Raw genomic sequence first — 10,953 nt, 5'->3', positions numbered from 1 at the left:
GCTCGATACGACACTATATATATATATATATATATATATATATATATATTTTTCTTTTTTTCTTTGTTTTTTTTTCCCCTATGCAATTATGCATTCATGTGCTTTTTATGCACATACAATAAAAAGGGTTTTCGAACGTAAACAATCGACCTTTGGAATATGATTTCTAAACATGGATGTCAATGAAGAAAAAAATCGAAAAAAGTCAACTAAGAAAGAAAGCCGCCATTGATAATGGCGATAATAATAACATTCCGATTGACTTCTCTCTCTCTCTCTCTCTCTCTCTCTCTCTCTCTCTCTCTCTCTCTCTCTCTCTCTCTGTTTTTTTTCCGCTTTTTTATTTATCTTTTCTACTTCATCAGTTCTTTAATAAGGCTTTTCATTATGCAGAAATTTTTTAGACTGCATTCAGTAAGAATACAATGTCATCATTGAACGTACGAAAAAAATCTAACTCGTCAATAGCTTCATGTTTATCGATAGATTCCACTTGTGCAAGGACGATAAGAAGAATCGAAACGTATTGTTAAACGAGACATTTGTTCTTTTTATTCCTTCGATTTTAATTAAAAAAAAATAAAAAAATCAAAAAAAAAAGAAAAAAAAAAAGAGAAAAAAAATTGACAGCTCCAAAGGTAGATCTCTACATTATCGGTATGAATTTAACATATTAAAATATTCCTTTCAATCTGAAATAATTACATTTCTCATTTTCTTTGTACTCTCTAATTTGTATGATAGATCTACATTATCGACAAAAAATTTCTAATATCGAAAGTTTTCATTTCAATGTTGTATATTTTTGTTTCTTCGATTTTTTTTTTTTCATTTATTTATTAGATTAATTAATTAACTCTTCAATGATGATATTAAACTGAAGACGTTTCTTGTGATATCATTTATTACACATTCGCGTACGTATCATTTAAAATTGTGTATTATTAGTAAAGTCGAGGAAAAATAAAAATAAAATATTATTATATAAAAAGAAAATATTAAAATATTATATTAAAATATTAAGTTTTATTCTATTTATTAAGTTTTATTTCTATTTAGTTTTATTCTAATTATAAATTTTATTTTATTATTTCTCTCTCTTCTTTTATCATATGAGTTTACATCGATACGCGACGATCAACATTTCATATTGTGTTTTAAGTTTGAATAGCATATGTAGTGCCATCTTTCGGAATATTAAGGAACTCTTTTATATGAAATTATATTTATTGATAAGGAGCATATCAATCGTATCAACGAATAATCATTTTCGATGTAAGTATACAAGAAATAATGAAAGATTGTTTATTATTAAACGATTAAACTACGCGTGTTATTACAAAAATTATTAATATTCATCTAGAATCTTTTATACGTGTATATGTATTTCAATATCAATAATTATCATTATTTGAGGAGAAATATTTCATTATAGACATTTTATCTTTCATGTATATATATATATACATATATATATATATATATATATATATATATATATATATATATATATATATATATATATGTATGTATAAAAATATGGTGTATACGTATAAAGAAGAATGAAAAAAAAAATGAAAAAATTACCTCTATAAATTAATCAATTTTATATAATAAAATGATGATTGCGCATAAAAATTACATTATGCAGAAAACTATTAGTTGCAAAAGATTTTTGTAACATCTTTCTTTCAATCTTTAATATATGATACACAATATATATATATATATATATATACATATTTACATTAATGCCTATATTAATTAATTTTATAAATGATACATGCATATGTATATTCGTCAGACGAATTATCCTTTCACTGAATCTACAATTGGTAGGCACGATCTAATAAACTGTAAATTTATTCATTAGAGTTGTTGGTCACTACCGACGACCACTTTCACGTGCATTTACGAACACTGTTTTCTGTACATTAAAAGGCATGCATAGCCAGACACAATTAGATTCGCGAATAACAATTAAATTCTATGCCAATTCTATGTACTTTCTTACAATTTTTCATTCGAGTCCAATAATATTCTCCCTTCGTTCTTTGTCTCGTTCTTCTATTTATTTATTTTTTTTTTTTTTTCTTTTTTTTTGCCTTTCTTTTTTTTTTTTTTATAGATTACGTAGTCCAAAAAAATCTTGTTAGATTCACAAAAAAAAAAGAAAAAGAAAAAAAAAGAAAGGAAAAGGAATAAAGAAAAAAGAAAAGAAGAAGAAAAAAACGAATTCGAAACGAATTCCATATAACGAACGTAGATAATAAAAATATCGGATTAACGCAAATCAGAAATGAATAAATTCGAAATGGGCGAAACGTTGATCAAATAAATATTATGATTATTACGTGCTAATGTTCTTGCTAGAAGTTTTTAATTGCTTTCAAAGAAGTTCGTATGAGATTCTGAGACTATAATTTAACATAAAATGAAAATTTGTATTCAAGGCAAATTCATAGATACTCATTGTGTATCGCTCACGTTCTTACAATTATGATTGGTGCACCTTGAAAAGTATACACAAAGAATGCATGAGAGATATGATTAAAAGAAGAAAAAAAAAAAAAAAAAAAAAGAAACAAAGAAAGAAAAGGAAAAAAGATTAATAAAAATTAACAACCATAAAAAGTTCAAGGATCATTCCTTTCCCCCGCCCTGTCCTGCCCCCCTCCCTTCATCTTAAATTATTCGATCATGGTCTCGCAAATTTCTCTATATCGTACTGTAAAGAGAGAGAGGAAAAAAAAAACAAGAAAAAAAAAACCCCCCAGGAAATATAAGAAAAAATTCTTTTCGATACTTTTCGATTCAAGTTGCGCCCCATTTTTTTCTTATTTCTTTTTTTTTTCATTTGTTGTTTTTAATTTTTTTTTTTTTTCACTCTGTCCGACAATAAGAAAAATATTATCGTTCTAAGACAATAACTCACTTTGTTATTCCGTCGCTCCAACTGAACATCTTCTTGATCTTTTCCCGTTGTTTAGTGTCATCCTTATTGTAGTCCGCCATTTTGCTCAATTCTTCTTCGCTCCTTTGATTTTGTCGTTGTTATCGTTGTCGATTCTATTTTTATTTTTATTTTCTTTTTTTTTATATTTTTTTATATTTTTTTATTCTTCTCCTTTTAAAAGTAAATCGCCAAATCGAAAGGAACTATCACGGGAGCAAATTTCAACGATTGAATCTCAATGTCGATACATTTTTTTTTTGTTTTTACTCTTCCCTTTTTTCTCCCTCTTTTCTCTCTCTCTCTCTCTCTCTCTCACCCTTTGCCCTTCTTCCCCACTTTCGACTTCTTTCTAGAACGAAATCAACTGTTTCCAAGTATGGCACTGAAAAAGAAAAAAGAAAAACAAATCTTTTATCAAATTGTTCAAATTGATCTAATCACATTTTTTTTATTATTAATTATTCCAATTTATGTCTTCGTTTTTTTTTATCTTTTTTTTTTAATACATATGTGTATATATATATATATAATTATCTAAATCACAATTAAAAAAATGTTATACCGAAAGTTATGTTTCTGTCTACATTGATTATTATTAAAAAAAAAAAAAAAAGTAAACTAGCAACAACGAGTTAATTCGTTCGAACACTATTTTTTCTGTGTTTTTTCGTTTCATTTTTTCTTTTTTTTTTTCAAAATACTTATGCATAAATTAACATGGCAAGGCAAAAATTTTCGAAAAAATTATAATTGATTTTTGATCATCACTTGGAACATCAAAAATATTTATTCTGTCGTTATTAAACGAAACGATCAAAATGTTTTTTTAATCGTTATATTATATTATCTTATATATTAGAAAGAGTCAATTAATTCAATGATATCGTAAGAAAGTGAAACGAAAAATAAAATGCAATGAGCAAAGTTGTTTTTTTTCTTTATAATACATGCAAAGAAAGCGTATGATTTCTAGTTTTGTTAATTCTCGAGGCAATTAAGAAGGAAAATCAAGATATTCTAAATGTTCCAATTTAAATATTATCATAAACTCTATATAAATCATTTCGTGTAAGATAATATGCAATATACTACAAAAATGATAGAAGATCCACCTAGATGTGATAACGAATGATCCTAATCATAATCATAATGAATCTTGATATTATATTATGCCTATCTAATTAAAAAAAAAAAAAAAAAAAAAAAAAAAAAAAAAAATTATATCGACTTCATTAATTCGAAAGATCGAAAAACTTCGTGAATATTAAAAAAAAAAAAAAAAAAAAAAAAAAAAAAACAAATTTTCTCGTATTCGAAAACTCCGTTTCTTTTCTTTTTTCTTTTCCAATCTTTTGTTTGTTGTTTTTTTTTTTTGCTTTGTTCTTTCTTTTTTATTGTCAAGCATTGAATCTAAAAACATAAAGTGTTTCGGCCATGTTTAATTTTTTGTCCCTCATCTCTCTTTCGCTTTTTTCTTTTTTTTTTTTCTTTTTTTGCTCCCGATAACCGAATCAGGGACATAATAAAATTTTCTCTTGACGAAATTTTTTGTAAGAAAAATTTTTAATTAATTAATTATAAAATAATTATATATTTTTGTTATTTGCCTTCTTGGATTAAGAATTTGTTCTTGACAATTAAAATGAACGCGTCACTTGTATTAATACATACATACCACACAAGTTTATTATTACTAACTTAGAGATCAAGAAAAGGGGTCAGTATATCTCTAACACGTTCTTAGTTCATTTTTTTCCCGCGCTAGTCGCTACAATCGAACGAAATTTATTTTACCTTATAAATAACTTTAAAAACTGGCTATTTCAACAAAAAAAAAAAAAAAAAAAAAAAAAGAAAATTGTATTTTACACATTTTCACGATAAATAAATGTTACTTATATGTGTGTGTGTGTTCGTATGTACATGTAAATAATTCATACAAAATTTACATAAATTTCATTGATGGTTTTATGTAAATCTTGTATGTAAATTATGTAAATCAATGTTTTATAGTATATTACAATAAATACAATATTTGCCTCGTAAACAAATTTACATTAAATGATTATTTGTAATATTTTTATCTTATTTCCTATTCCTTTATAATTTTTATTATTTTTAAAATATTCACCGCGGCCATTTGCTTTTTTTCTACGTACGATCAACAAGATTCACACGCGATCATGTGATCCTTTTCTATGCGTGGAATACATAATAAAATCGAATTATGTACATTTTCGTATGTATATTAATCATTCTTTTCTTATTTTCATTTTTTTTTGCTTTTTTATTAAAAGAAACACGATTTTCCTCTTGTCGCAATGACAAGAACTTTTCTTTGAAACGGAACAGACAATGAAGAAAAAAAAAGCAAAAAAAAACGCGCTATTATAATTTTGCTTCTTGATTACAACTTCGTAAAATATAATTCGTGAAAATTCGATTGATCGAACGAACATGAACAACAAGATAATTAATGTTGAATATCTCTGTATAATTCATTATATTATCATTGAATTTTAATAATTCTCTGTATCTCTTTCCTTTTATTTTTTTATTTTTCGAAAATATTATCACTTGGAATCTTTTAAAATTATTTTTGTAATATCTACACACATTGTACGTTATAATATCTAACGATACGACGTAGATTTTAGACGAAGTAAATAGTAAAAATACTTTTGAGAAATATTGACAACAGTGGTAACAAAAATCTTAGATACGTCACTGTATTCAGGAACGAAAGTATAACCTCTACGGATCCATCGTATATATTGGAGGTCACACAAGAAATTTCTACGTACTACCTACGATCCTTTCTTTCATATTTGCAATGATAAAATCGATCTGTTTATATACGTTCCATAATACATAAACTTATTTATCGGTAATAAAACAATAAATAAATAAATAAAAGAGACAAAAAAGAATCATTATTTGTAACATGGCGGTCGAACAATTATTTATAAATACTCAAAAGCAAAAATTAACAATTCGATTGTTATTTTATAAATAACTTTTTTTTTAAAAGGGTGAACATATTCGTGAATTAATATTTCATAGATATTGTAAAAATTCTTTTCAAAAATGGCGGCGAAGTGATTGTAAATAAATGTACATAAGTTTGAAAGATTCATGAAATTAAAAAAAAAAAAAAAAAAAAAAAAAAACAATTTGATTGATTTCTTTTTTCAAATATTTTTTTCTTGTATCAAAAAAAAAAAAGAGAAAGAAAAAAATAAATAAAAAAAGGAAGAAAGAAAGAAAGAGAGAGAGAAAGAAATTCATTAAACTAAAACAAATTTTGTTAGTGCAAAATTGAAAATAAAAAGAAATAAAATAAAATAAAATAAAATATAGACAAATTATCAAGATAAAGTAAAAGTAAAAGTATAGAAAAAGAGAAGACCAGTATTTTTATGACAGAGAATCAGTATAATCGAAGTACTATATATTTCAGTTTAATGCCTGACATTATATTAAATATTTCCATACGACTTTGTGCGATTTTTAATTCAATTCCTTCGTGCCTAAAATTAAAAAAAAAAAAAAGAAAATAAACTTTTCAATGTCAGGAGATGTAATTCAGATATGCGCGCGCGCGTGTCAAATGTTTTGATTGAAATATGAAACGTAAAGGATGAAAAAATTTTGTTGAATATTAAACAAAAAACAAATTTTTTGAATATTTAACAAAAAAACAAATTAGAAAATTTTACAACTTTATTATAAACCACCTGTTGCATATAATATATCGTGAATAAATATTGTTTTAATATATCATGCATAAAAATTGTTTTAATTTATTGATATTTGTCAAGGATAAGTAATCGATAACTTTTCTATGATCTTTCATTGGAATGTGTCTGTGCAAGACACTTTTTCCTCGTTTTCTTTTTCTTTCTTTCTTCTTTTTTTTTCTGTTTTTATTCAGATAATGATTAAGTGAAGAGAAAAAAAAAGGAAAGAGGAGAAAAAAAAAATTATACATAATTTAAAAATCTACATGTAGAAAATGGCTTGTTATATGTGCGTATACACAAGGACGGAAATTGCATAGGAGACATAACCTCGATGATCAAGCGAACTAAGAAGCTTTCTCTTACATATGTATGACATGTATGTATATTGGATACTCTAAACTTTTAACTTTATTTTTCTTTCCATTTTTATTTTCATATGAATAATCAATTGCTCCTTTTTAACATAATTAATTATTATAAAGTACAATTTTTATGTGGATCCTAATTTAATTTGTTTGTATATTATAATGTATATGTATATGTATATTATTATTATATTATATATATATTATATATATATATATGTGTATATGTATAATTATATTGTATATGTATATTATAATAATAATAATAATAATAATAATAAGAAGAAGAAGAAGAAGAAAATCTAATCAATAAGCTTTGGGTGTATGTTAATATTATATTTCTCGGAAAAAAAAAGAAACAAAAAAAAGAAAAGGAAAGAAGATTTAAAACTCAATATTGTGTAGTTATTCGTTTGAAATGCTTTTTATCATGTCATTAAAAGTCGAATAAAAAAAAAAAAGAATAATTTAATCTGAAGAAACGATTTACTTTTAATGATTCTTATTAAACGATCACAGCCAGACACACAGACAGGCAGGCAGGCAGGAGGACAAACAGGCAAGCAAACAGGCAAGCAAACATGCAGACAGACAGACAGACAGACAGACAGACAGACAGACAGACAGACAGACAGACAGACAGACAGGCAGACAGACAGACAGACAGGCAGGCAGACACGCAGGCAGACAGGAGAACAAACAGGCAAGCAAACAGGCAGGAAGACAGACAGACAGATAGACAGACAGACAGACAGACAGGCAGGCAGGAAGGCAGGAAGGCAGGCAGGCAGGCAGGCAGGCAGGCAAGCAAACAGGCGCACAGTCAAACAGGCAGGCAGGCAGGGAGACAGGTAGACAGACAAACAGGCAGACATACAGGGAGACAGGTAGGCAGATAAACAGACAGACAGACAGACAGACAGGTAAGCAGGCAGGAAGGCAGGCAGGCAGACAGACAGAGAGAGAGAGAGAGAGAGAGAGAGAGAGAGAAAAGATATTTTATAGGATAATCAACGTTTAATATGTGCAACAAAAAGCATACACACTCACATATATTCGCATGTATATACATATATACAGGTATGCGCACACACATACACATACACACGTGCATACGTGCTTATGTGTAACGTTAACTAGAGAACGAGAGAGTTTCAAATTCCATAAATTAGAACATGCTCGTTACGATGGTGTTGTAATATAACGGTCTAAATGTTATCTTAACATCCAGGAAAGTTTCAATATATCTGCACTTCGTTACGTCATAAAGAAAAAAAAAAACACCAACTAAGGACTATTGTAAAAGCAGGATATTTCAAACAGTAAGCCAGTTTTGCATAATCTCTTAGAGTTAACTATCTCGATCAAAGTTCATTTAGATTTACTACGTCATTCCTCCTGTTATTTATCATTCATTAACGTTTTCATCGAATCTCTAACAAATTTCTTTTATCCAGGAAGTATACATAACCATATATCTGTATTGGTGTATATACGAGTGAATACGATTGTAATACTAAATATTATATACTATAAATATCATACATATATATATATATATATATATAATCCTTATAGCAAAAGTAATTTTACATTTTTAAAAATTAATTGATTTCTTTAATTAATCGATTTCTTTCTTTCTTTCTTTCTTTCTTTCTTTCTTTTCATTTTATCTAACGAATAAAATTGATTCGAATTAACGAATAAATAATTTCATACGTTAATAATTTAATTATAAAAACTAATTTAATTTCTTTCTACAGAAAGTATAAATTTATGTATGTGTGCGTGTATAATAATATTATAATGAACGAAAGTATTTTTACGTTTTACGAAATTAATCAATTTCTTTTTACTTTATTTTGTAGGTCGTATAAAGTGATTTAAATTTAAGATTTAAGATTAAAAAGTTCTGAGAGTTCTGTCTGTTCATGGTTATTTATGTAAAGAGTTTGGAAAATTAAAAAGAAAGATTTTTTTTTTTTTTTTAAATAAAACTGACCTCGACTTTTTATAGAAAAATAAAAATATTCTTGAAACGTTTATTTCCACAATGTATTGAAGATCTAACGCTAATGGCATTACGTATAAAGAAGTTTTATTTATCGCACTAATGGAAGTGTTTAATACATATATATATATATTTTTTTTTATATATATATATTTAATATATATATATATTCATATATATATATATTAAATAATTATTAAAAATGAAATTAATTATATTTATAATAATATTTAATAATACTTGTATATGTTTAGAAAATTTGAGAATACTTTTTTATTTTTATTACTTTAATTAAAATAAATACAATCACGTTTCCTAACATTTCGAAATTAATTAAAATAATTGAAATTCAATGAGTTTAAATATCGAAATATTTCTTCGAGGTCAAAAATTTATTTTATGTCAATATTTAAAAGAAAGATATATATATATATATACATTTAAATGAAATCGATTTGATCGGAAACGAATGTGTGTATGTGTATATGTGTGTGTCTAAAGAGAGAGGTATATAATCAATGCGATATACACGATGTAAAAATAACCGATATACTTACTACAAGTTAATTTGATATTAATATGAAATAATCTGAATAATATGGAACTGCATAATGAATATTATAAATAAACATAGGATATTTATTTTAATTGATAAATTTTTATAAACTTTTTTAATGTCAATCATGAATGATATAACGAAATTAGGCGCGCAAAAATCATGAATCGTAAATATCTGATGCATAAATATGTCGATGAACGATATTAAAAATAATCTCGTTTCAAGTACCCTCTTTTTTTTTCATTATAATATCGGGAATATAAAAATGAAAATAAATAAGAAGTAAAAGAAAAAACGAAAAGAAAAAAGAGAAAAAAAGTAAGTAAACAAATCATACCTTCTCTTTCTTCGTCGTCGTCGTCGTAATTCTTAAAGCTCTGTCTTGGAATTTTCTTCTTTCTTTTTGTTTTTCCTTTTTCTTCTCCTTCTTTCTCCCTCTCACTCCTTCTCTTATTCACTTTTAAAGCACTAGCAATGTAAAAGTAGAAAAAAAAAAAAAATTAAAAAAAAAAGAAAAAGAAAAGGAGATAACAACAACGAATTATCGCCAATTGAATGTAATAAAAAACAACTGTACGTGTTTACGATTGTAAAAGTGTAACATGACAGGGATAAGGGGAGAAAGATACAAAAAGAGAGAGAGAGAGAGAGAGAGAGAGAAAGACAAATAAACAGACAGAGAAAGAAAGAATGAGAAAAAGAGGGAGAGAGAGAGACAGAAAGAGAGAGAGAGAAAGAGAGAGAAAGAGAGAGAGAGAGAGGAAGAAAGAGAGAGAAGGAAAAAGAAACACAAATAAAAAATTTTCGGAGGAGCACGATTACGTATGACCGATCCCTTCGAACGCGTCTTTCGCACTGACGAGTTTCTTACGTTCAAAACACGTCGTCCTCGTCCTACTACATGCGCGAGTATACTGTCGTGTCTCTGTTCACCAATATCGAGCAAGAAATCATAGACGTCGCTACTTAGAGTGTCTCCATGTTGTTTTTCTTATATTTATTTATACTTTTATCGATTTTTCTTCCTTTCTTTTCTTTTCTTATTTACATCGTTCACCTTGTATTTCATTTTATTCATCTTTACAAACTGATAGATATAAATTGTTTAAATATTTTATAAATATATATATTTCAAAATTTGACGGAATATTATAAAGATAATAAAAAAAAAAATATATATATATATATATATTTAAACTTTTAAATAATTTATTATAATTTTATAACATATAGTTATATTATATAATTATACTGTAATATATATAATTATATTATAATAATAGCTATATTATATTTAATAATATATATATATATATATA

The 10,953-nt window shown here is 26.0% G+C and overlaps 1 protein-coding gene across 1 annotated transcript in view; it reads right to left on the bottom strand.

Annotated features, from left to right (window-relative positions):
• LOC124423190 (ABC transporter G family member 23) overlaps positions 1-10,524 on the bottom strand; it is a 50,940-nt gene extending 40,416 nt beyond the window's left edge. The window contains exons 1-3 of the mRNA XM_046960679.1: positions 10,506-10,524; positions 9,972-10,102; positions 2,936-3,338 (exon numbers count right to left, since the gene is read on the bottom strand). Coding sequence (XP_046816635.1) covers positions 2,936-3,015 — 80 coding nt within the window. The 5' untranslated portion in view covers positions 3,016-3,338; positions 9,972-10,102; positions 10,506-10,524. The remainder of the gene's footprint in view (positions 1-2,935; positions 3,339-9,971; positions 10,103-10,505) is intronic.
• Positions 10,525-10,953: the final 429 nt, after the last annotated feature.

The sequence above is a fragment of the Vespa crabro genome, chromosome 3 (genome assembly GCF_910589235.1).
Source record: "Vespa crabro chromosome 3, iyVesCrab1.2, whole genome shotgun sequence".
In the NCBI taxonomy this organism is placed as follows: Eukaryota; Metazoa; Arthropoda; class Insecta; order Hymenoptera; family Vespidae; genus Vespa; species Vespa crabro.
This window is presented reverse-complemented; position numbering and strand designations above follow the sequence as displayed.